The sequence below is a fragment of the Notechis scutatus genome, chromosome 1 (assembly GCF_049901735.1).
Source record: "Notechis scutatus isolate UNSWTSFEM ecotype Mainland chromosome 1, rNotScu1.2, whole genome shotgun sequence".
Classification (NCBI taxonomy): Eukaryota; Metazoa; Chordata; class Lepidosauria; order Squamata; family Elapidae; genus Notechis; species Notechis scutatus.
The window spans coordinates 24824774-24851318 of NC_142009.1; the positions used below are offsets into that span (position 1 = coordinate 24824774).

The 26545-nt window shown below is 41.4% G+C and overlaps 1 protein-coding gene across 1 annotated transcript in view; it reads left to right on the top strand.

Moving 5' to 3' along the window:
• BAZ1B (bromodomain adjacent to zinc finger domain 1B) overlaps positions 1-26162 on the top strand; it is a 32024-nt gene extending 5862 nt beyond the window's left edge. The window contains 16 exon segments of the mRNA XM_026671654.2: positions 357-558; positions 1502-1623; positions 1914-2111; positions 3850-5506; positions 6584-6722; positions 7612-7751; positions 9184-9295; positions 11286-11384; positions 13581-13755; positions 15270-15455; positions 17448-17595; positions 18087-18234; positions 18604-18722; positions 21750-21904; positions 23259-23362; positions 24294-26162. Of these exon segments, the coding sequence (XP_026527439.2) occupies positions 357-558; positions 1502-1623; positions 1914-2111; positions 3850-5506; positions 6584-6722; positions 7612-7751; positions 9184-9295; positions 11286-11384; positions 13581-13755; positions 15270-15455; positions 17448-17595; positions 18087-18234; positions 18604-18722; positions 21750-21904; positions 23259-23362; positions 24294-24663 (4074 nt within the window). The 3' untranslated portion in view covers positions 24664-26162.
• Positions 26163-26545: the final 383 nt, after the last annotated feature.

Consider the following 26545-nt stretch of genomic DNA (forward strand, 5'->3'; position numbering starts at 1 on the left):
TAAAGATGGTTAACACTGACTCAGTGTGGAGACACGATCTGGTGCACTGTTTTGTGTATTGCTTACCCAGGATTTCTATGAAATCTATGAATATAACTTAGATGAAACTGAATACATTGAAAATCAAATACTTAAGGATTAGAGATCGTTCAAAGGGTTTCTCTTATATAACCAATCACATCACCTAAGGTCTATAAGTCCCAAAGTGCAGCTGTGTCTTAAGCAGCAAGCTTGGTGTTGCTAAAGATAATCTACCTTCAGACATGACACTCCCACCTCTCAGTAATCATTTCACAAATTATTACTAAATGTGGGAAATTTTCTGCCTCGTTCTAATTTGTTTTTTTTTTTTTCAGGTTGGAAAAGAGAAAGCACTACGTGTCAAGGTGGTAAAAATACATCCATTGGAGAAAGTAGCAGAAGAGGAGGCTACTGAGAAGAAAACAGATGCAGCCTGTGACTCCCCATCCAGTGACAAAGAGAATACCAGCCAGGTTGTACAGGAAAATCAAAAGGAGCCAGCATTGAAAGAAGATGATGGCAGAAGAGAGAGTCTAAGTAAGTAAGCCATGGACTGAAGTGAAAGGAACCAGATTTACTTCTTATTTAGGAGTAAAATGCAAAATTACATCTATGGCCAATAGATGACTGCTAAAAGCAGTCTTGATCTGGAGAGAATCACTGTTGTCAAAATATATATGTTTGCTGCCTTGAGTTACTTATAAAGTAATAGCAGGGTAAAACTCTGATAAATAAATAAATTTAAGGTGTGCTGATCCAGCAGCATTATATATGTTACTACTTGCTATTAAGCATGTACTTTTTATGATCATGTGTGTTTATGATAAGCTGTAACTTTATCTGTTTAGAATTATGCATGAAACAGAAAAAGTGCTTGGTTTGAATTCTGAACATAAAAGGCAATTTTCTATCCACCATGTTGTCTGAACATTTTTGAGCTGCCTGTGTGTCAGTAAAATAAGATTTGAAATGTTTGTCCCATTGAAAAGACTTTTAAACATACAGTATCTCAAAGCTCAGTGTCAGTATCACTCAAGAGCATACACAGGATACACTTTCACACCACAGTTTAATGATGTAATGCAGAGTTCTCCAACCTTTCTGGCTTTGTGGACCAGGGGCTGTGGGAGAGATGGTTTTGTGCGGGCGGCTGGAAAGCGCGCTCAGTTCCATTTGCACGAGCAGCGTGCATGCGTACCTGCCACTCACGTAAATGGAGTGTGGGCGTGTGTGCTCGCCCTCTGGTCATGCAAGTGAGGATGTGGGTGTGCTTGCCCGCCATTTCAGCAGCCCGGTTGCAAACTGATCATGGCCCACTAGTGGGCACAGCCCAGAGATCGGGGTCTCCTGATCTAACATATTAATAATCTTTACATTTACAGCAGCATTAGTGAAAGTGTTTTCTGAAACACAGTAGTGCAGGCACACATATAAAGCTATTAAAGCACAGAACTAATGTTTTTGCTTTCTTATTGGGCAGGTGACCGGGCACGCAGATCTCCTCGAAAGCTTCCCACGTCTCTGAAAAAAGAAGAAAGGAAATGGGTTCCTCCAAAATTCTTACCACACAAATATGATGTGAAGTTGCAGAATGAAGACAAGGTGAGTAGATTGTTAGGTTTGCTGGTTAGCCAATCCTGTCTTTACATTTTAAGAAGCAGTTAACATAACTGTCCTAAACTATATTTAAATATAGTTTAAATATAATTAAATATACCGTTGTGTGTGTGTGTGTGTGAGTGCGTACACACACACATCCACATAGTTAGTATACCTATATGCATATAAATTTTCAGTGACTTATTGAGGTCTGCTGTAAACTACTACTAATTTATTGTTTCTGTACTATCAGTTAAAAACCCTGTCTGAAACACTTATTTTTATCTTTCAAGATCATCAACAATGTGCCAGCAGACAGCTTGATTCGAACAGAACGGCCACCAAACAAAGAGATTCTGCGATATTTCATTCGTCATAATGCACTTCGCGCTGGAACAGGAGAGAATGCTCCCTGGGTAGTTGAAGATGAGTTGGTGAAGAAGTATTCCCTTCCCAGCAAGTTCAGTGACTTCTTGCTTGACCCACATAAAGTGAGAAATAAGGCAAGATCTATCTGAGTTGTGTGATGATAAAAAATAGGAGTCATTTTCACATGGATATTTATTCTTAGATCTGTGTTATGCCAGAATTTGTTAGGATGCGGGGTTGGGCACTTGTCCATTGTCTAATGACTCCTATACAGATACAGCAGTCCTCAACAATCTCAATTGGGGCAGAATTTCCATTGCTAAGCAATGCAATCATTAAATAAATTTATGACCTTTTTACTGGGATCATTAAATGAATCTGGCCTCCCTCATTCACTTTGTGTTTGTTGGAGGCTTCCTGGGAAAGTTGCAAATAGTGATCACGTGACTCTAGAATGCTGCAGCTGTTGTAAGTACAAGTTGGTTGCCAAATGCCTGACAGTTGTAAGTGTAGGACTGGTTGCAAGTCACTTTTTTCATCACTGTTGTAACTTTGAACAGTCATTAAATGAATGGTTGTAAGTCGAGGACTACCTGTATATCCAACAATGAAACATAGAGAAAACAAAGTTAATTTTGTTCAAGAAAGCTTAAATTCAACATACAGGTGGAAAGCAAAGCTTCAGTTATTGTGTTGAGCTTATATTTTGAAAATTCACATCTCTCTGACATTGATTTTAATCTTCAAACCATTACTAAATATCCCAGTTTTCTGAACCACAAACCAAAGCAGGGGAAAGGAAAAAAAAACTAAAGGAACAGCAAGCACCATTCACATTTATTGCCATCCATCACCTTTAGCTCACAGAAATTCCTTCCATCCTTGACTTCATGTTGAATGTTAGGATATGTTTCAGAATAACGTATGTAGTAGGCAACAGTTACCCTTTTTTCTTTTTAAGAATATGAAGTCTTGATGAGTTCTAAGAATTAAAAATATTGCTGGTACCTGATGTAATATTTTGAAATATGTATATTCCCCACATAATTTTGAAGTAAAAGTTTTAAGGCAGGAAGTTAGGGAGCCTGAGTATATTATATCTAATGAGCTCCATGTTTGAGGTTCTTGTATATTCTTGCAAGAGAGAAATCGTTCATCATTCAGAAATCTTGATTTTCTTCTTTCTATAGAGATGCCCCCTTAATGATGTTCTGATTCAACAGCAAATTCTGTCTGAATTTTGTAGCATCCCACAAGTCTTGAGCAGCTACTGCTTGGATGTTTTGCTGCAGAATGGACTGTTCTCTTTTAATGTTAAAAATAAGTGGGAGGCCCAACTCCTTCAGGAAGATCAAAAAGGGTCCTTCCATTCATTCTAGTCATCTTTGGGAGCTTTCCCCCCCAACTGACATCAAATACTTTACAGCTAATAAACATGCTTAGTCCTCAGTTGTTATTTCTGTTTGGCTCTTGGGAAGCTGGATTTGATATTTGGCCTTCTCAATATTTTATCAAAGACAGCAGCATTGTTGGGTAGCTTTAGATTGTAGAAATTTCTGAAAATGTCATTTAACATTCATATTTAATTTTTTGTAAGAATAGAGACTAGGATGTACGAACATTTCAAAGGACTTTTGATAAAACATTTCAAGGCCTTAAATCTGAAACAATTGGAGCACTGCTAGATTTCTTTGCTATTGAATGTTTATAGAGAAGTTAAATGGCATAGTTAGTTAAGAGCTCTCTGTTTATTTTGTATTTGGCGTATGCACATTTGGGGTAGATTTTCCCTAATGCTAGCAAAATCCATGTTACATTTTAAATGCAGATAATTTACATTTTACATTACTTTGATTCCAGTATTTGACTCTCAATCCTTCAACCAAGAGGAAGAGTACTTCATCACCTGATAGGAAACCTAAGAAGCCCAAATCAGATAGTTCTTCCACAGGACAGGGACTGAATCCTTCACTTTGGTGCAGTGTGCATTTAAATAAGTCAATTGTGGACTGCCCGCTAAAATTTAAGAACTTCAAAACCCCCAAATTGTCTACAGAAGAACTGGAGGAGATGATGAATATTATGGCGCCTGGAAAACTTGGCACTTTCAATAAGAAGAAGCTTGGGAAATCATTGGATCCCAAACAGAAAAATAAAAAGGTGCTGAATGGGCAGAAATCTGGAAAATCTAGATCTCCCAAAAAAGATTCCAAGATGAAAATGAAACAGATGACACTTCTAGACATGACAAAAGGTACTTCTAAAGTCCCAAGAGCACCAAGAAGTTCAGCTGGAAGTCCCAGGTCTTCCAATAAACCTCCGAAACATCTTCCACCTGCTGCACTTCACCTCATTGCTTATTATAGAGAGAACAAAGACCGTGAGGACAAGAAGAGTGCCCTTTCCTGCATAATTTCTAAAACTGCTCGGCTGCTGTCCAGTGAGGATCGTGCTCGTCTTCCTGAGGAGCTGCGAGGCATAGTGCAAAAGCGTTATGAACTACTAGAACACCGGAAAAACTGGGCTTCCATGACAGAGGATCAGCGCAAAGAATACATGAAGAAGAAACGTGAGAAGCTGAAAGAGAAGTTGAAGGAGAAAGCCAAAGAGCGTCGGGAAAAGGAAATGATGGAAAGACTAGAGAAGCAGAAGCGATATGAGGACCAGGATATCAAAGGCAACAACTTGCCTACTTTTAAGCTGGTGGATACTCCAGAAGGACTCCCTAATACCCTCTTTGGGGATGTGGCTATGGTTGTGGAGTTTCTGAGTTGTTACTCGGGGCTGCTGCTTCCAGATGCTCAGTATCCCATCACTGCCGTTTCTCTTATGGATGCTCTTTGTGCTGAAAAAGGGGGTTTTCTGTACTTGAACAGAATTTTGGTCATTCTTCTCCAGACTTTGCTGCAAGATGAGATTGCAGAAGACTACTTGGAGCTGGGGATGAAACTGTCTGAGATTCCCCTTACTTTACACTCTGTTTCTGAATTAGTTCGCCTTTGTCTGCGCAAGTCAGATATACAGGAGGAAAGCGAAGCTTCGGAGAATGCAGAAGAGAACAAAGACTTGGCAGCTTTTGAAGACAATGAAGTACAGGATGAATTCCTGGAGAAATTGGAGGTAACGGAGTTCTTTGAGCTGACCCCCGAGGAGAAACTGCAAATCCTCACAGCTCTTTGCCATCGGATTTTGATGACCTATTCAGTGCAGGATCACGTGGAAGCAAAGCAGCAGATGTCAGCTGAATTGTGGAAGGAACGGCTGGCAATGCTGAAAGAGGAGAATGATAAGAAGAGGGCAGAAAAGCAAAAACGGAAAGAGATGGTGGCCAAGAACAAAGAGAATGGCAAAGAGGAAAATGGTTTGGGGAAGAAGAAAGGGGAACCAGAGAAAACAGTCAAATCAGAGCAATGTATGGATATAGAAGCAGAAGATATGATAAGCACAGTCAAAAGCAGGAGGCTAATGGCAATTCAAGCCAAGAAAGAAAAAGAGCAGCAGGAAATGGAAATGCGAGGTAATTAAAAGAGTAGCTTTTTTGTTGTGACAGGATTTAAAGTTTCCATTGGGCTACTAACAACTATAACTGCCAGGCGAAGGATTCTAATCTCCAATCTTCTGTAGAGAAAGGATGTTTGCTAACAGATAAACACATCTGCTTTTATGTTTATGCATACCTGTACTAAATTTGATAGAGGAACAGGAAGATCTGAATTATTTATTCAGATATTCATCTGAGTCCAAAGCTATCTGGGCCAAGAATAACATACAGTTAACAATTAGTTTGGATATCAATGTTACGGGGCTATCAATCCATTTCAATTCAGAAGGGTAGTCTCAATGCCATCTCTCTGAAAATATTGAAGGAATGGAATATTATGTAGTCTGATGCTATCTTTTGCCAATTTCTTTAGCAGTTACTAAATTCATATCCTGAGCAGACTGGAACCGCTAGTTAGATGGGAGACTACCTGGAAATCCCTAGATAGACCAGCCTGTGAAAATTCAAGGCACTGGCATGTCTGCATTTTTGCCAGGAACATCTATATAATCACTGGGAATCAATAGCAATTTGAAAGAGCCTTTCATTTGTTTGTTTGTTTTCCTTCAGTATAAATATAACAGCTACTCATCTAGGCCAAATTTTCAATAGCAGTTGTATTGCTTGGTATCTCAGTGGATACCTAGCAAATAAATGTGTAAATTAATTTCTAGGAAAAATTCTATAGCATGTTTTAATATCAGAATATGAGAAATTATATTTCCCTTGCCTACAGGTAGTCCTTAGCTTGCAGTGGCAATTGGAACCAGAATTCGTCATAAAGTATAATATCACAAGACTGTACTGACATACAACAGCAATTTTGGCAGTTCCCAGTTACCATTGTTAAGCGAGGACCTCATTTCACCCCAACTTCTAACTTCCTTCTGGCTTCCCATTGACTTTGCTTATGGGAAGCCAACGGAATGTCAGAAATGATAATCATGTGACTGCAGGGACATTGCAACGGCCAGAACTAAGTATTCGGTTTAAGAAAAAAATAAGTTAAATGCTGTGGAGGATTAATACGGTTTTTTTCTGATGCTCTGCTAGTAAAACTTGAAAAAGAAGCAGAGGAAGAAAGAATTCGCAAGCATAAAGCTGCAGCAGAAAAAGCCTTCCAAGATGGTATTGCCAAAGCAAAGCTGGTCATGCGCAGGACACCGATAGGCACAGACCGTAATCACAACAGGTAGGAATGAAGGAATATCTTCGTGGATAATGAGGACTGTGGAAAAATTCCCTATATCAGGACTTAACTGAAGACGACAGGAACTGGTTTTAGACGAGTCCTTCCTCTGTCGATTACCGGTCTCATATCACTTTTATTAACAGTAGACAAAGGACCTGATTTACTCAGGTGTAATCACAATTATAGTGCACAGATAGCTACATCTTAATACACAGAGCTTGTCTGCTCAGATATCTCCACCATATACTGTATCACTCTCTGTAACTGTGTGTGTTTCTTTCCTTACTGTTCAGGAAGTCTTAGGGAATCTTATCATCTCCCAACTATCAAGGCAACATTTTGTTAACTACCGAATTACTTCACTTCCCTGTTGCCCCATTTCCCTCATGCTTCTACTTTTACTTACATTTCCTGCTTATTTTATCCTGAGTCACTTTACTGCAAGCTCTCTTCTTTATTATATCTGCATTTCAGCTGCATTTCATCTGTCTATTACTTACTGCTACACATGAATATAGCAGACTTATACCCCACTTTTCCTCAAAGAGCTCAAAGTAGCACTTGTGCCACCATTTTTTCCTTCAATAAGAGCCCTATAGCAAAAATCGAAGTGGGAGCAGAGTTTCTATGGTTGAAGCTGGGCTTGATTTTTGTTCCGTTTCCCTCTTCCCCCTGAACCAGCTCAGTATCTTAGCTGCTGCACCACACTGACTTTCTAGGAAGTTTAAAGTACTATTTTTTCTCATTAAGAGTGTTATATAGTTAAACTTTAATTTCCGCTTTGAGCAGCCAGGAGTGTTTACTGGTATAGCAATTGGACCGGTTTCTGAGGGTTGGATGTAGAAAACTGCTTTGCTCCCTCACATCTAATGTGATCTCTTTATTTTAGGTATTGGCTCTTCTCTGATGAAGTTCCTGGCTTATTCATAGAGAAGGGATGGGTGCATGATGGTATAGATTACAGTTTTACACCTCCAAGTGAGGAGGAGGAGGAAGAGGAGGAAGAGGAGGAGGAAGATTACCAGCAAGGTAAGCTTGATTACTTCTCATCTCTTATAGGTGAAACAAGTGAAATAAATGTCTGAACTGTTGTTGTGAATATCAAATATAAAATCCCTTTAGTCAACTGGTGACACTGGCCCAGATTTGCCTTTTTTCTTTTTCTTTTTCTTTTTTGTATTAGTCAATTCCAAATTTGGTGGAACCATGTTCGTATCATTGGAAATTAAACCTTTTCATTCAGCTACATAGACACATATTGTATTTATGTTACAAATATTGCATATTTATATTTAACATTAATATTCAACAACAACTGCTATATTCTTTAAAATAATCACTAAATGTTTTTTCTCTAGATAATGCTTTTGATTAAGATCTTTTTGTTCAGTCAGTTTATCTTTACGGTAGGATTTACATGGAAAAGAATGCTATAATCCAGGGACTTTAGATAAAATGGTGAAGTAAATCATGTTACAGTCTGTTATCTCCTGCCCAAAAAAGCAAGCCAGATTGCTCTGTAGAAATCACAGTACAGTATCTTGTGAAATGCAGGTATACTGTCTCTGATACATAGGACTTCCAATTTTGCACCATTCCTGTCTGACCTTTTGCTTAGAGTTAGGCATTTTCTTAAGGAAAATACTAATTTACATGTTTTCCACACAAGTGCATGGACACACCTCCAGTATTTTTACTTTCCATGAATTACCTGTTCAGCCATTGGTATAATGATGTGGATTTTCTGAATGAAATTGCAGCAATTGGAATTTGATTTACATTTAGTAAACACAGTGAAGAAGCATATCATTTAAATTTTACACACTTTATAGATAGCTAAAATATATTTTTCAACTGGCCAAAAGTAGTAAAATTGGAAAAAAATAATGGAGTGCGTAGTGCCATTTTTAATGTCTTAATTTTTATAAAGATGGTGTTAAATGTAGCTTCCTTCCTATAATTTCAATTAAAGGGACATACAAGGTTAAAAAGTGCACTAATAAAGCTGTGCATGTAAACATCTATTCCTGTGATGGCAAACCTATGGCATGCGTGCCAGAGATGGCACACAGAGCCCTTTCTCTGGGCACGCGAGCAGTCCAAGCTCAGCTCTGCCACACATGCGTGCGCCTCCCATCGGCCAGCTGGTCTTTGGGTCTCTGCTGCTCATGCGTGGGAATCGCATGCGCATGCAGGGAAGGCGCACACTGGGGGCATGGGGGTTGTGCGCAAATGGGTGGGGTGCATGCACGGGGGGGGGGGTGCATGCTGCATTTGAGGAATGCACACATGCTTTGGGCACTTGGTGCCGAAAAGGTTAGCCATCACTGATCTATGCTTTCCCTGGGTGGTTACAAAATAGCTTAGTGAAGTATTATGAGGCTTCGCTTTTTTGTATGCTAAAGTAGCAGTGGAAACTCCACAAATAAAACCGTTTTGTTACTTATGCTTATGTTTACAGACGCACAGGAAAACTTGGTGGAAGGCAGTGTTTTGAACACCCCACAAGGGATCCTGCATATTCCAGAAATACCTGTTGAGACATCAGTACCGAAACAGGGACAGAACCTTTGGTGAGATGGACTTTTCCCCATACCTATCAACAAAAAAAAAAAAAAAATGGGAAATAATATTTGATGTATTTCTCGTACCATCTATTCATAATTGAAATTCGGGTATTTAGATTTTGAAGAAGTATCCAGAGTGTTCTAGATGGCTATACACATGCTTACATTATTCCCTTTGGAGTAAGGATCATTATGCAGAATAGAAAAGAGTAAAAGTTAATAATCCAAAGGAATTAAGCAAGAAAATGGAATAACAGTAACACCATTCACTGTACTTCCCCATACTGTTTTGTCCTTCTAAACCATCCTGGAACTCCACACATCCATCTATATAGTGTATTTTCTGAATGGATATTTTTTGCCAGAAACTGGCAAAAAGAAAAGCATAAATTGTGGTCGTGTGATCGCAGAGCACTGCAACTGGTTGTAAAGTCATAGTCACATGACCCAGGGGTCTGTGGCACAACATTTTATAGTGGACAGAAATGGTTTACAGACTGAATGTACAGCAGCCATTCTGGGCCTGTTGTAATTTCGAATGGTTGTTAATTGATTGGTTGCAAATCAAGAACTACCTGTAGTTTCATTGGCCATTACCATTTCATTGTTTTAAAAACTGATATATTTTGAAAACAGTTTATTGTGCATTGAATTTGTAACAGATAAGCATAACAAATATTCAAACTAGACTTAAAGAGAAATTTCCTGTCAGTGAGCACAATTAATCAGTGGAACAGCTCACCTCCAGATGTTGTGGGTGCTCCATTACTGGAGGGTTTTTAAAACAAGATTGGACACCCGTTTTTTCAGAATGGTATAGGATCTAAACCTCCAAGGTCCCGTCCAACTCTGTTATCCTATATTCTGATTGGTGTGTGCTGAGTCATAGAACTGAAATCTAAAAATCTTTACTTAGAAAGTTTGGTTTAAACAACTGTTGATTCAGAATTTTGTCAAAATGTAGACCACAACACTTTTCTTTTGAAAGGTGCCAGAGATCCATTCCTGCTTGCAGAACATTTTGTTCTTTGCTTCTTCTTTGAAGTCCTCATTTTTCCAGAGCTATGTATTTGTTTACCAGTAGAGGGCAGAAATAGCAGTATAATTTGCACAGTGAAATAGGTGTCCAAATGCTGAGTTATGTGACTCTTAATTTTACTTCCAAAGGTCATTAAAATGCTAAACTACATATCTGAAATAGTACGTGTAGCCCTCAATTTACTATCATAATTGGGACTGGAATTTTGTTTACTAAATGTTGCAGTTATAAAGCGAGAAGTTGCACGATGGCATCACTTAGTGACTGAAACCTAGGCAATTTCTGTTGTCATTAAGTGGATTTTACAGCACAAAGGGAAATTTTGGTGCACTTTGGCCCCTTTAAGCTGTCTTGTGCATTTATTTGGGGTTTTTTTGTTGTGGGAAGCCAGCTTCATATGACCCAGTAGCCAGGCCTGGTCTGCTTTATCAGGGGTGGGAGCAAGAAGTTAGATGGGGCAGTAGGGGTCATAAGGGCATAGATGGGGGAAAGATAGGTGAGTGGGGGAGTTGCAGTACTTCTGTGGTCATAAGTACAAGCAGGCTGCCAAGTGCCAGGATTTTGATCCCATAACCATGGGGGTATGAGTATAACAATGCATAAGTATAACATTGGGTATGGGTTGTCATTTAGCATTGTCATAACTTTGAACAGTCACTGAATGAATGGTTGTAAGTCAAGGACTACCTATAATCCAACACAGCTAAATTCACTGTAATATTTTGTAAGACTTTAATATTATAAAACTTCACATGTGTGTAAGCCATCTTATCTTTAAAATATGCAGATTTTTTTTGATAATATAGAAAATGTCATAAGTGCTTAAATAAATAGTTAGTCTGAAATAGTGAGATGGATAAGTAATTTATCTGGCATAGTTGAAATATTTGTAGTTCCAGATGTCTTTTCTTGTGTTACTGTCGGTGAGAGTATTGAACCAGTTATCCTGTCCTCCAGGTTTCTCTGTGACAGTCTGAAAGAGTTGGATGAACTCCTAGCCTGCTTGCATTCCCATGGGATAAGAGAGAGCCAGTTGAAAGATCGGTTACAGATCAGGTGAGGCTTCCTCTTCACTTGCTGCAAAACTATACAGGTGAAACTCGAAAAATTAAAATATCATGCAAAAGTTCATTTATTTCAGTAATGCAACTGAAGAGGTGAACCTAATATATGAGATAGACTCATTACATGCAAAGCAAGATAATTCAAGCCGTGATGTGTCATAATTGAGATGATTATGGCTTACAGCTCATGAAAACCCCAATCCACAATCTCAGAAAATTAGAATATTGTGAAAAGGTTCAATATTCTAGGCTCAAAGTGTCCCACTCTAATCAGTTAATTAAGCCATAACACCTGCAAAGGGTTCCTGAGCCTTTAAATGGTTTCTCAGTCTGGTTCAGTAGGAATCACAATCATGAGAAAGACTGCTGACCTGACAGTTGTGCAGAAAACCATCATTGACACCATCCATAAGGAGGGAAAGCCTCAAAAGGTAATTGCAAACTAAGTGGGATGTTCCCAAAGTGCTGTATCAAAGCACATTAATAGAAAGTTATGTGGGAGGGAAAAGTGTGGAAGAAAAAGGTGCACAAGCAGCAGGGATGACCACAGCCTGGAGAGGATTGTCAGGAAAAGACCATTCAAAAGTGTTGGGGACTTTCATAAGGAGTGGACTGAGGCTGGAGTCAGTGCATCAAGAGCCACCACACACAGAAACGGATCCTGGACATGGGCTTGTCAAGCCGCTCCTGAACAAAAACGTCAGAAGTGTCTTACCTGGGCTACAGAAAAACAGAACTGGTCTGTTGCTCAGTGATCCAAAGTCCTCTTTTCTGATGAGAGCAACTTTTGCATCTCATTTGGAAACCAAGGACCCAGAGTCTGGAGGAAGAATGGAGATGCACACAGTGCAAGATGCTTGAAGTCCAGTGTGAAGTTTCCACAGTCTGTTGATTTGGGGAGCCATGTCATCTGCTGGTGTTGGTCCACTGTGCTTCATTAAGTCCAGGGTCAACACAGCTGTCTACCAGGAGATTTTGGAGCACTTCATGCTTCCTTCCGCAGACGAGCTTTATGGGGATGCTGACTTCAGTTTCCAGCAGGACTTTTGCCCACACTGCCAAAACTACCAAAACCTGGTTCAATGACCGTGGGATTACTGTGCTTGATGGGCCAGCAAACTCTCCTGACCTGTACCCCATGGAGAATCTATGTGGCATTGCCAAGAGAAAGATGGGAGACATGAGACCAAACCATGCAGAAGAGCTGAAGGCCGCTATTGAAGCATCCTGTTCTTCCGTAAGACCTCAGCAGTGCCACAGGCTGATGGCTTCCATGCCATGCTGCATTGAGGCAGTAATTGTTGCAAAAGGGGCCCAAACCAAGTACTGAGTACATATGCATGCTTCTACTTTTCAGAGGTCCGATATTGTTCTATGTACAATCCTTGTTTTATTGGTTACATGTAATATTCTAATTTTCTGAAATTGTGAATTTGGGGTTTTCATGAGCTGTAAGCCATCATCCTCACAATTATGACAAATCACGGCTTGAACTATCTTGCTTTGCATGTAATGAGTCTATCTCATATATTAATTTTACCTTTTAAGTTGCATTACTGAAATAAATGAACTTTTGCACGATATTCTAATTTTTTGAGTTTCACCTGTATGCCACTTGTATACGGCTACTGAAAATATAATGAATTTCTTAAATTGTTTGATAGATGATTTTTGCCTTACCTGTGAAATTCTATGGCTTTGTCACTTCAATGCCAGCAGCCTATATAATGACAGTTTGGAAGAAGAAATAGTTTACTGGAGAGCTGATTGTTACTATTTGGGCAAATGTTTGTTTATGAGCAAAAGATTTGAGAAGTTTCATAATGATGCTTCAAGTATAGATTAAGTCTTTCCATAACTTTTTTAACAGCCATAAATGTACAAAAGGATTAGCTTCTGCTTTCTAAAAGACATTTAATACTTTTTAGCAAGCTTGAATAAACAATTTAACTGAAGCACTAGTATAAAATAACCTTTTGCAGGGCTACAAAAACAGTTAGAATTCCTAAGAGTCAGCATTTGATTTCTGGACCAAGCAGTACTTTAGTTATTCTGTGCTTGCAGTTTGGATCATCTATAAATTTTCAGCTTATAGTATTATGCACAACTTACAATCTATATCTCTTAATTGTTTCCACCTTGGCTCCTGAGGGTGGAAGTTATCCACTAAGTTACCTTCTCCTCTCAGGTATCAAGATATCCTGCATTCCATTCATCTGGCTCGGAAACAGAACCCAGGCCTGAAGTCGTGTGATGGCAGCCAGGAATTGCTAAACTTCTTGCGCAGTGATCTTATTGAAGTTGCCACGCGGTTGCAGAAAGGAGGTCTGGGATACATCAGTGAGGGAGAATTTGAAGCCAGGGTGAGTAGTAGCACTGATGTAGTACACACATGGGAAATATTTGAACAGAGTGTCCAGTTCTAAAGTATGGGGAATGCCTTATTAACTCCAGATCTTGTATTCTGAACATCCCTTAAAATGTGCCACTTTTCTCTGAAGCTCTTCTGGAATGTTTTATTTTAAATACAGGTAGTTCTTACCTTACAACTATTCATTGAATGACCGTTCAGGGAAGTAGAAGATTGAAATAGCACTTGAAATAGATAATATACTCATGTTCTGTGGAAAGTTGATGTTCTTTGCAATAGCAAAGTTGGGTTTAAAATTGATAAAACACTAATAGAGTAGTATCTAAAGCAGGGATGTCAAACTGGCGACCTGCGAGCTGAATGCATCACGCGCACGTCCACCCCAAAGGCAAAAACCATTGCAATCCATCCCGTGACATGATCGAGTTTGGCACCCATGATCTAAAGTGTGCTGGGTGCCATTTGGAAGTTGTAAAATGCTATTTTTTTACTCAACATGTTTTGCTATTAGAGATTTGCCTAGAATACTGTAGCCCTACTTGCTTATGCGGTCATTTTCTCATCTGATGAATGGAAGCAGAAATATAGGGATAAGAAATGGATATTCCTGCACATGCTACAAATACCGTATTTATCGGGCGTATAACACGCACTTTTTCCCCCTGAAAATAGGGGGCAAATGATGTATGCGTGTTATACGCCGATATAATGTTAAGAAGCCTTCGGTGAATGCTGCTGGGATCGGGATCAAGGACACAAATGAAAGAAGGGGAGGGAGGAAGCAACCGAAGCCTGTCCTTCTCTCTGGGTCAGCTCTCTCAGTCGCTCTCTCGCTCCTCCACCAGCACAGGAAGAAACTGCTTCAAAGAAGCGGGGGGCTTTTCCTGTCGCCGCAGCTTCCCTGAAGCGCCCGCTTTCTCCCCACCCCGTCCGCCCGCCCGCAGTGCTCCGTTCTGCCTGCCTGCCTGCCTTCGTTAATGGTTGAATCGGAACAGCTTCGGCTGAGTAAAAGAGGCGAATAGTTATTATTCTCAGTCGAAGCTGCTCCCAAACAACCAGAAACTAAGGCAGGCAGGCAGGCAGGCAGAATGGGACACTGTGGATTGAAGCGCCGCGGGTGGGAGTGGGGTGAAACGGGCGCTCGGAATAGCTGCGGCGACAGGAAAAGCCCCCGCTTCTTTGAAGCAGTTTCTTCCTTGGATGGTGGAGCAGCAGAGAGCGAAGCCTCCTTCTCTTCTCTCCCCCGCCCCCGGTCCTTGCAAAAATTTTCTGCTTGAAACCGGTCCCTGGTACAAAAAGGTTGGGGACCACTGATTTACCTTATAAGTGGTAATAATATTAATAAAAAAAAGTTCTGAGCTACCCTTATTTTGCTTCAAAGTTTTTATTTAGAAATGTAATTTTTTTTCCTGAAATTTCCCTCTTAAAATGAAGATGCGTGTTATACGCCTGTGCGTGTTATACGCCGATAAATACGGTAAATAATAACAATGTTTTTCTAATTAGGTCTGTTCATTGGAGAGCCTAAAAGATTTTGGGGAGTGTGTGATTGCTCTGCAGGCCAGTGTCATCAAGAAGTTTCTGCAAGGCTTCATGGCTCCCAAACAGAAGAGGAGAAAACATCAAGGGGAGGATGCTGTTGCCAAGGCTGAGGAAGTGGATGAAGAGAAGAGAGTAGCAGAAGAAGCCAAGGTCTTGATTATTGTAGATATAAGCTAAACATCTCAGGAGTGAAAAGGCAACAGGGTCCTGAACAGATTGCATGAAGTTGTTGCTGCATATGTAGGCTGTTTGAGCTTGAGTTATTGGTGGCAGGGCCTTTCTTTCTACAGTGAGGCTTAAGAGAGGCCGCATATTTTCCCCTCCCACTTTAAAAAAAATTCAGATGGAGAGCAGGTACTTTGAGTCTGCTACAAAAAGACTCAAAGCCTATAATTTATGAAAGGCTGTCATTCTTGTCCAAGATCAGTGTTTCCGAGTAGATCTGGGTGCCATCTATCATGAGATGATAATTTATTTTCATTATATTTTTGATGGAGAGACTTCCTTAACAAATGGACATCATCTTCAACATATGAAAAGTACAATCTTTGTTTCAAATTTACAAACTTTTTTTTGCCTTTCAAAATGACTCCTGTTTATTTTTATTCTTCTAGAAGTCTCCATTGAGAGCAGCTGCTTCTTTTTGGCTCTTGTTTGCTACTGTATAGTTGTCTGGCTTGTATGTTGTCATCTGTTTCTCTTCTTCCCTACTTGGCCAATGTTGTGACTGATGTTTATATGACCAAATGCATTGTCTTGCTGCCAAGAGAATGGAGGCTATGCTATAGATTAGAAAGAATCAATGCAGCCAGGCCCGAGGAACAAAATGTTACCAACTTAACTCCCCTTTTCATTTGTAGTTCCTTGGCTGCAAATGTTTTTTTTTTCCTCTTTAATGTCTGATGCATATAGTAGGTTACGGGGCATTATAGATTGCTTCTCTGTGGGCTAGTGAATTTGCACTGGACCTTTAAGTGGTTCCTTACCTTACCTTTGAATTTGTTTGCCTTTTGGCTGTTCGCCTAAGTTTTGCTTTCCTTGTTCCTCTCTCACCTATGGCCTAAGGTACTGAAACCTTCAGATTGATACTGAGATCCTAGGGGGATACCACTGACCCTTACTTTATAGGGGAGTCATCCTGAGTGCATTGATTCTTTTTTCCAGTATGGGGAAGCAAAAGCTGCCAAGAGCTTTAAGTTTTCTTTGGCCCAGTGTGATAGCACCAAATCTCTAGGAGTAGGTCTTTGGAAAGCTAATGTGTCTGAGAAGGAAGCATTCTGAGCATTCTGGGGTGGGGAGGGGAGACTATAATCCTGTCTACTTCTCGATCCAGGTCTATCCCAGTGAGCAATGAGGAGGGAATTCTAGACTGGTGTGTAATTTTGTGTTCTTAGCCGTCCAGTTTACTCGGCATTTCCTTGGGTTCAGTGGGAGGGGAATGTGCAACTCTGCAGAAATAGATGGTTTTATTTGGCTTCTGAACTGCTATTAACAGCAGAGCTCAGCCATTTCTTCTGACATTCAGTTGCTTTTACTAGCAGAATATTAATTCAGGTGCCTTAAGATTTGCCCATTCTATCTTTTCTATTTAATGCAGTAACAGATTTGTATCGGTAGAGAGGGCTGCATATCCTTTAACTAACCATCAATTGGAAGTTTATTTGAATTTGTTCTTTGCTTGTGATAGAACTGCAAAGCCATTCGCACCTGAGCATAGTTATTCAGAAGATCCTTGTGTTTGGGCCTCTTTATTTGACACTGGTGGCCACTGGTGCTGCTTGTTCACCATGTTTTACCCCGTTGTTATAGTGCTGGTACATATGTTGTCCCATACAATATGTTTGAGGTCTCCACTAGGGGGCAGCCTAGCAAGTCCTCGCCTCCCCAGCTGTCCCTAGAGTTAACAGCTAAAGTTCTACTGTTTGTTTCTCTTTGATGGGCAAGAATTTAGTTCAGATTTCAAAGTCAAGAATGTAGCTGGTTTCAAGCTGGCCATGTGAAGAATTATGAGCCTCTGAGGCTATGGGGGAGAAAATTTTTTAGTAGTGCCTAAAAGATAGCTGCTGTGAATCCTAGGGAATGACCACAAAATGCCTTCCAATTGCTGGGACTTTGGGCCTAAGGTCCTTGTTCTACTCCTAGGTTGCTTCAGCTGTGGAGAAATGGAAAGTGGCAATCCGTGAGGCACAGACCTTCTCACGTATGCATGTGCTGCTTGGTATGTTGGATGCCTGCATCAAGTGGGACATGTCTGCAGAAAATGCCAGATGCAAAGTGTGTCGCAAGAAAGGTGGGTATTCCAGACTTTGAATCAACTGCTAGACTTTTAATATTGTCAAAAACCTTGAAAGGAGATATCCTGTGAATACATAAAGCGATTTTCCCTCCCATTCCCATTCCCATAGAAAGATATAGGTACCCACTGTTCTATTTTTTTTAGGTTCTCATGTTTTTGTCCCTCAAAGAGCTCAGTGTACATTATACCTTGGGATAGGAAGCTTTTTTGATTCTGCTTGGAGTTTTGAAAACATGTTCTGTGTGATTGTGCAATACAAAATGCCTTCTATAGTGAGTAAACTGGTGAGTTTCTACCTGCCATCACTTGGTTCCCCAGGATACCTTTTAACTATCTCAGCTTTTTTTTTTTCTTAGTAGATGGGCAAATTTCCAAAGAATTCAACTACAGCCATCTACTGTAGTTGGCAATCCTGTCAAAGGCTGTTCTCCAACATGCTTCTTTGTTCTTTGGATTACCAAATTATTTTTGCCATGTTCTCTCAGGTGAGGATGACAAACTCATCCTGTGTGATGAATGCAACAAAGCTTTCCACCTGTTTTGCCTGAGACCAGCCCTCTATGACATCCCAGAAGGAGAATGGCAGTGCCCTGCTTGCCAGCCCTCAATGGCCAGGCGGAGCTCTCGGGGCAGGTAAGACTTCTTTGGTTTGCAGGTGCCTTGAACAGAAAGGCAGTTCATCTGAATGTATTTGCCCTTATCCTCTTACTCTCTATTAGGTTCACTGAACTGGGTGTAGCAGGATTTGTATGCCATTCCTGGCTATTTTGGACATGACATTATAGCTTTTGTTTTTAAAATAAACGGGCATCGCAAAAAATATATATATATTCTGTCAGTTGAGTGCATTTGTTGTTTTGGCTGCTGCTTATGCCAGCCTGTCTTCACTAGATATAACATGGAATGCAAACATGAAGCCTGCTGGGATAGAGACTATGGTACAGTCCTGTGGAATGGCTGTGTGGGGAAAACAGGATTTTGACTATCAAATCTTTCCTTTAGAAACTATGCGGAAGATTCAGTTGAAGAGGAGAGTGAAACTGATGAATCTGAATCTGAGGAAGACGATGATGATGGGGAGGAAGAAGAGGAAGAAGGCTATGAGGTTGCTGGATTAAAATGTACGTTATACTGAAATTAAAGGGCAAGAGGTCTTCCCTGGGGGGGATTGGACAGGTTCCTATCCTGTGAGTTTAATACAAAGGATCTTTCCTGCTTCCCACTCTCTAAACTGCAGTCAATGAATGTCTTACTAGAGTCCTGAGCTAGGAAGGTGCTGCTGACTGTTTCTTGGTCAGTTTTCTGATTTGTGATAGTTCCACATTGCTTGTAAAGTAACCAAAAATAGGTATTGCTTCCAGGGAGGAGAATGAGAAGTGAACAGTGGGCACTTTGTCTTTAAGGCAGTGTGTAATTGCAGTATATCTACCACAACAAATTGTTGCAACTTTTTCCAGACATTAAATTGTAGAGCCTTCTTAACTTTTGGATGGTGGCACCTAAAACTAGAACAGTTTAAAAAGCAAAAAAGCAAGGTTCACATTTCTGGGATCACATGATCAGTATTTCGTTATTGCCAAACTTTGAAAACTTAATTGGATTGTTGCAGAGTGTCCTTGATCAAAACGAACTTATTCTGTGGATCCAGAATCATTCCAGATTTTTTCTTAGATGGGGGGGGGAGGGAGAGAGGTGGGGCAGGTCAGGTCTTTGTCATTCCTTGTTGGCATGGAACTCTGAAAGTCAAAACGAATATCACTTTTCATATTAACATGTATCTCTTACTAAGTATGCCAAAGCTGTGCCTCACGAAAAAATAAAACTGTCTACTACATCCAAGTACCTGTGAAAAAAGCTTTTGCACTGGAGAAGATGTTCCCTTTCAGAAGAAATGAAATCCTCTTGTTGTTTTTACAGTTAAGGGTTTTGCTGATAACATGTATCCATCTAGTTCCCCAATAAACAGTCCTCACTTGGATTCTGATGATCCTATTTAACTGACCAGTTGCAAACCTGGTCAACTTTTTGAAAACCTTTCACTGACATTTCAAGTGTCAGTTGCCAACCCCCGGGTATTCATCTTGACGTGGTTTGAAAACCACTTAAGTCTTAATACTGATCACTGCGAAGACTTGTACTCTGGGGGTTCAATCCTTACTGTTTCCTGCAACAGTTTCATAGGTGGGTCATAATTATTTCCTCATTAGAAAATGAAGCCCAGGAGAAAGAGACCCAAAGAAACAGACTCTGTTGATGTCTGAGGGACAGTGTGAGCCCAGCCTTCAGAGCGGTTCCTACTCTGGTGGCACCTGGTTCCCATTCAGAACTGTCAGCATGTGAGCTTCTGTTTATAATGGCTGTCTAGATTTTTGTGGAGCCTTTTCCAATCTTGAAAGAATGCTCATCTATTCCAAGTATTTATATCTGCTTTTGAAGTTTGTTCAGGCTCCTTCCTGCCGGCCTGGCCAGGCCCAGGTGAGTGCCACTGTCACTAAAAATAAAGCCTGCACCATAGCCACAGCTTTATGAGGCATTTAATTGGGAAAGGTCATGATGGAGAAATCTTTCATTTTGGCAGAGTCCCGTTTAATCCTTGGTACAGCGTTGATCCAAAGTATTCTCATAGAGAATGTTGGACTGCCAGATATTTAGCACATGTTGCTCTCTCAACATAAGGGGAAGCAACCCTTAAACAGATGGTATCCGTAACAGAAATAACTGCTGTTTTGGACAGTGATGAATGAAAATCTTACCCTATTGAGTGTCTTTTTCTGCTGTGGATTGAAAACTTGCTGTGAAGGTTGATTCTCCTTCATTACTGGGAAGAAAAAAGCCCCAGCATCCGCTGCTCGACATAAAATAGTCAGCAAGAGTATTTGCTGCAACGAAGTTCTATTGTTCAAACTGTCTCCTTGTCAGCTGGCAGGAGAAATCCAATACTTGCTGCATGCTGCTGAGGGGGCTTAGCAGCTGCCTTAACCCACTGTGTGGGCCACTTATGAATGCTTGGAATGATACTTAGCTCAGCCAATCACTCTTTTGTGGTGAACATACGATCAGCAGAGAAATGAAAGCGAAGAGTCCTTGGGGCATCGTGCAAACCTGTTCTTGACTTCTAGCATTGAGGTCTGATCACAGGAGCCAGCTGAATTAGAGAGCTGCTTTTGCATTGTCAACAGTGTACCCTTTTGAGTCAAGTCAGGATGAGCAGAAATGGAAAAGGGGAAGGGAAGTAGAGAGACAGCCCAACAGTTGGATGCTTCAGACCAGGGGTGTCAACTCAAGGCCCCGGGGCCAGATCTGGCCCACGTGGTGTTTAGATCCAGTCCTCAGGGCTGGCCTGGAAACAACAAAGGACCGGCCTGTGGTTCCTCTGCCAGTGAAATCGGGGGGAGGGGGGGCCTCCCACACCCGTTTTCGTTGGCAGAGGGCTATCAAAACAAACTAAAAACAAAACAAAAGGAGAAATGTTTCCCCTTTTGCATTTGAGCATGCAAGAAGCGACAGGAAAGGAGGAAGGGAAAGAGGAAAGAGAAAGAAAAAGAAGGGAAGATGGGAAGAGAGCAAAGAAGGAAAAATAAGGAAAGGGGAAGGGAGAAGAAAGGAAAAGGAGGGAAGGAAGATTATAATAAGAGTGAGGGAGGGTTTCAGGGAAGTCCTGCATTAGCACTTGGTGCCCCCACCACAAGTCCCGCCCGCCATGGTCACACCCATCCCCTGGCCCTCCGAGGTCAAACACAATCCTGATGTCCTCAATGAAATTGAGTTTGATACCCCTGCTTTAGACAGTGTAATAATTTTAATTGAATTGTGTATTTAAAGAATCCTTGATATAGAGATCTCAATTTTGTTTTTGGATCAGGACTGAAGAAACTTAAATTGATCACGTGTTTCTATCTTGGGAGAATGAGAGAGAAAAATGACCTACCATTGCTCAAATGGCTTTTATAATGGTTGTTGTTGTTTTTTTACTGGTCATTTGTTTCCTATTAATTAGCAACACTTATTCCTGGTAATAAGAATATCTGGAAATAGCTGGTAATGCCTTAGGAATAGCTTGGAATCTCCTGAACAAATGACTGATTGCATCCTATTACCTTTCTGCCACTCCTCCAGTATTAAATCATTACACCCTCTGTGATTTATAGTAAGACCCAGGAAAGCAGCCAAGGGGAAGCAAGGTGGCATAGCAGCAGATCCTCCGAAGCGGGGCAGGCACCAAGGCAAGAAGCGAACACTCCATGTCACTCGAGCATCTCGACAGCAGGCTGCACCTGTCACTGAAACTGACATTGATGAGCTGGTAAGAGCTATGGATCTCTAGATAACATTTTTAGTAGTTAAAAGCGAAACAGGTGTCTCTGTATCCACCCTGCCTTCCTTTACCAAAGAAGCTCTTCCCTGTGTGCGACGTTAAGCATCTACCTGATGTGTATGTGTCCTTTTCCGTCTCTTTCTCCCTCTCAAGACTACCTACTTCTCTCCCCTACTTATTTGATTAGTGTTTAAAAGCTTTTAAATAGCTGTGAGTCTCTGGGAAATGATGAGGCATGGAAGCTCATTGGTATGCTGGCAATGCAAAACACCACATCACTTCCAAAGCAACTCTTAAGGACATTTGTTGCCTGTGCAGCCTGCCTGCCAAAAATTAATTCAGCTATCTTACATTTCACTTGACATTTAAAAGAAGAAAGCTTTGGGCCTTCATTTGAGAATTATTCTCTTCCCTATCCCTGTCTCCTGAAGTCTTGGATGGCTGAAACTGCGGCACTAGAACTTAGCCCCACAAAAATGGAGGAGTTACCAGCTTCCACTTAGGAGATACTATGGTGTACAGAGTGGTTTGTGGTATCTAGTATGGGTCATATTTGCCTCCTTTTGTATTTGAAATCTAGAAAAGCAAGTTGTTCTTGCCAAGGTACGGTTTAGCATAAACCCCGTCTCTTGCTTCTTCTCTCTTGCACATATTTCCCCTGCAATGATGCCAAGGAGGTAATTTTTGTCCCATCAGTTGTGTCACTTAAGAGAAGGCCTCCTGTGCCTGTCCTTCCTGTACTGGTACCCGGTGTCAGGAACATTACTATCCCAGTTCTTCAGGTTGCTTGCCTGTTGAGCTGCATGCTATGGGCTACAAGTGAGCTGTGGCTCCCACCCACCAGTGCCTTGTTTTCTGGTGCCTTTCCTTGACTTCCTGAAAGCCCTTTGAAGAAGCTTGCTGCCCCAAAGAATCACTGGTTTGCCTCAAAGGTATCCTGCTAGTTTTCTGATTAGGGCTCCAAACCTGAAACTCAAGCTACGTTGGAGGCATTCTTTGGCTGCTCCATCAAAGCTGCAGCAGCTGCCTGGTTTGTTTCATGCTTATTGCTGGTAGGATAGCAAGTCTTGAAAGACCTTACAAAATTGTTTCTCCGCTGTGTCCCATCCCGTCGTCCCTCCTCCCCCCCTTTTTTAATAGGAAGCTTTGCCAACCTTCCCAATAGCCAGATTGCTCTCTCCCCAGCTAGGAGCTCCAGGGCACATTGTCAGTAATATGTACTTGTCACCAGACACATTTTGTTTTGTTGGGGTTCTGATGTACGTCATGAAGAGATCAATTTTTGTATGGTTTGGATCTGCGCTGTTCGTTTTTTTCCTTTCTGACTGTCTTTGTAACACAGGTGCTTCAGACAAAGAAGATGTCTCGCCGGCAGGCCCTGGAACTGCAAAAATGCGAGGAAATCCTAAATAAACTTGTCAAGTACCGGTTTAGCTGGCCTTTCAGGTGAGGCCTCAGGAACAAATGGCAGGTCCCCACTCCTGCCCCTGTATGCACAAACAGGGATAAAGAGCATCAGAGAGCAACCCCACCCCCGGTTTGTGGTCTGTGTCTTCTGTCTATTTTGTACTAGTGGACAGTTGAAAGAAACACAGATCATTCTTAACGGCCTCCCTCGAACTCAAGAAAGTGAGTCCTGTGTTCTTCACACTTGGCAGCTTTAAAATGTGTACACTTTCAATTCCTAAAATACCCCAACCAGCATCCACATATCTTAAAATTACCAATGTAAAACACTCTGCTCTGAATTATAGCATCCTGACTTGATACTTGGTTTAGAATAATCACTTGTGTGGGTATTGGCAGACAGGAAGGACCTCTTTGCATCCATTCAATTTGAGTGGGAATAATGGATTAAAGAAAGCACTTTATCGCATAGTTAACACCACATATAGTAGTATAAAGAAAAAGTTTTTCATAAGCCAAACATAGATAACTTGGTAGACAGTATGGCTTACCTTCTGTTCTTTAACTCTCTAGAGCAGGGAGTAGTCAACCTTTTTATACCTACCGCCCACTTTTGTATCTCTGTTAGTAGTAAAATTTTCTCTAACCGCCCACCAGTTCCTCAGTAATGGTGATTTATAAAGTAGGGGACAAAACCCCTACTGCCCACCACGAAAGCTGGAACGACCCACTAGTGGGCGGTAGGGACCAGGTTGACTACCACTGCTCTAGAGTTGGGAATTATATTTTGGCTGGATGATAGTAGCCTTTTCGGAGTTCATCGTGTGTTAAACCTTATCAGTGTCATAAGATGATGGGGATGTGTGGATAGTATGCCAGTGTCAGAATCAAGGACGGAACTAAAAGCAGAAGCCTAGCACTTGGCTGTCGTAGACGATGCCCTAACTAACATTTGGCATTGTTTTGTCAGGGAGCCAGTAACCACAGAAGAGGCAGAAGATTATTTTGAAGTGATCACCAGCCCCATGGACTTCCAGACAATGCAGAGCAAGTGCTCCTGTGGCAGCTACCGGTCTGTGCAGGATTTCCTCTCTGACATGAAGCAGGTCTTTGCCAATGCCGAGCAATACAACCAGAATGGCAGCCATGTCCTTACCTGCCTGGAAAAGACGGAACAATGTTTGATAGACATGATACACAAACATCTGCCTGGCCACACGTACATGCGCCGGAAACGCAAGCGATCCTTGGTCCAGCCTGGTCAGGAATTTGGGGAAGCTGATGGGGACAGTGATCCTGAGGCCCTGGAGTACACAAGGGGGCGCAGGAGGAGGAAATGAAGGGCCCCGGATGGGACACTCAGCAGGATCCGCTGCCCTGATGGAGTTCAGAGGTGGAAGCCGCTTGGCTTCACACTGTCCTCCCCCACCCCATTCCTCTCACCAGCTTTCCCCGTGGGCTTGTTCTAATTGCTGTCAGCAACTAATCAACCAGCTGTCAACAGAAAAGTTGGATTTCTGATTCCTCAACTGTGCACAGTAGTTTGTGCAAATTAAGGAGACGCGAGGGACGTGGGGATGAGTGGGTGGAACCACTTCCAGCTGGGGATGGTGCAGACTTTCTCTGAACCAGAGCTGCCTCTTCCTCCTCTCCGTTTGTCCTAAGGGCAAGTGGGAGAAATGAGCTGCCAGTGCCACGCGTGTATTTATAACCTCCTACCCTGCAAGCCCTCTCCATCTCCCCACTGAGGAAGCCCCCTTTTAGAACGAGCAAGCACTTACCTTTCCTAGGCAGTCACCTTTCACCAGCATCTTTATGCAGGCCAGCTTTTGGGGTGCTTATCATACTCCAGCCTCTCGATGTGGGCAGCAGAGAGAGTTGCTTCCTCCTCACAGCACTTCCTGGCGCCAGGTGCGCAAGAACAAAGAGAGTGTCATAAAACCCAGAGTTTTGGGGAAAGGACACTGGTTCTAACTTTATAAATCTTTTTTCTAGTTAAGGAAAGATTCTCCTGTCCAGCAGTGATCTTGTATAAAAAAAACAAACACCATGTAAGATACAGTCGCCTTGACTTTGATGTGCATTGTACAGTTTATATGAGGATGTGTTCGCTTTATATTCCTCCCCTCTATAACTCACTTGTTTTTTTCTTAGAGAAAGTAGTTGGAGCTGACCCAGGAAATCCGTCAGGATTGTGCCCTCTGTAGACTTTTCTCCTTTTATAGTCATAATCGTCTCTAACCTGTCTCATCTTCGGCTTCCATTGCTGGGTTCCAGATCAGGCCGAAAGAGAGTCTGACCTTGCACACTAATGGCCCAGCCAGAGACAGGGATCTGTGGAAGGGGGGTCCCTTGGAAGCCTGGGCTACCTCATGAAGATTTTGTTCAGCTGAGGATTTCTGTTCGGCTTTCTGCCATTTCAAGACATACGATTTTTTTTATAGCTTTGTATTGGAAGCTGTGGGGCTGTGAGAAGATGGGAGTTTTCATTCTTTGAAATGAATCCTATCTCTCCAGCTTCTCTTTGCTGGAGCGAGGAGGAGTATGTGATACCTAATAATCATAGCCTGGCATTATATCCTTATCTTTTGGATTAACGCTTTTGAATTATTCCTACCACAAGAGCATCATCAGGTCTCCCAAGACCCCTTTTTGCTACCAACATCGAACAATGTGATCTGCCCCTCCTTTCCTCTCTCCATCTATTATTTTGTTATTTTCCCAACTTCTACACAATGGGACTCTTTTGGACTAAATTTTTTTTAAAAAATGAAAAGTTTGGGGGAGGGGGATCTGCTAAGGGCTGTACTTGTAATAAATTGGAAATACAAAAACTGAATTTGTTTTTCTGCCTGCTTGAAGATTCAGATCCTTCTCATACACTTGCTAGCTTGAAGACTTAAAAGTTGAAGGTCTTATTCTAGAACATTTTTTTACTTGTTGCACATTTCTGGATAGGAGAATTTTTAAAGTTGGCAAAGCTGAAGCTAACACTATTCAGGTTAATTTGTTTTAGTTATTTGGACATGTATCTTGAAATTGACAGCAGCTACTTTGGGATGTCATTGCCAGCATATATGTTAAATGAGGGAGGTTCTCCTAAACCTATAGTGGGCCATAGTAGCTCTATAGAACTTGCTGCACTAGAAGAACAACCTTAACTGCCACTCTGTGTGTGTACATTAGAGCACTCCATGTAGCAAAAACCCCATTCTAAGAAGA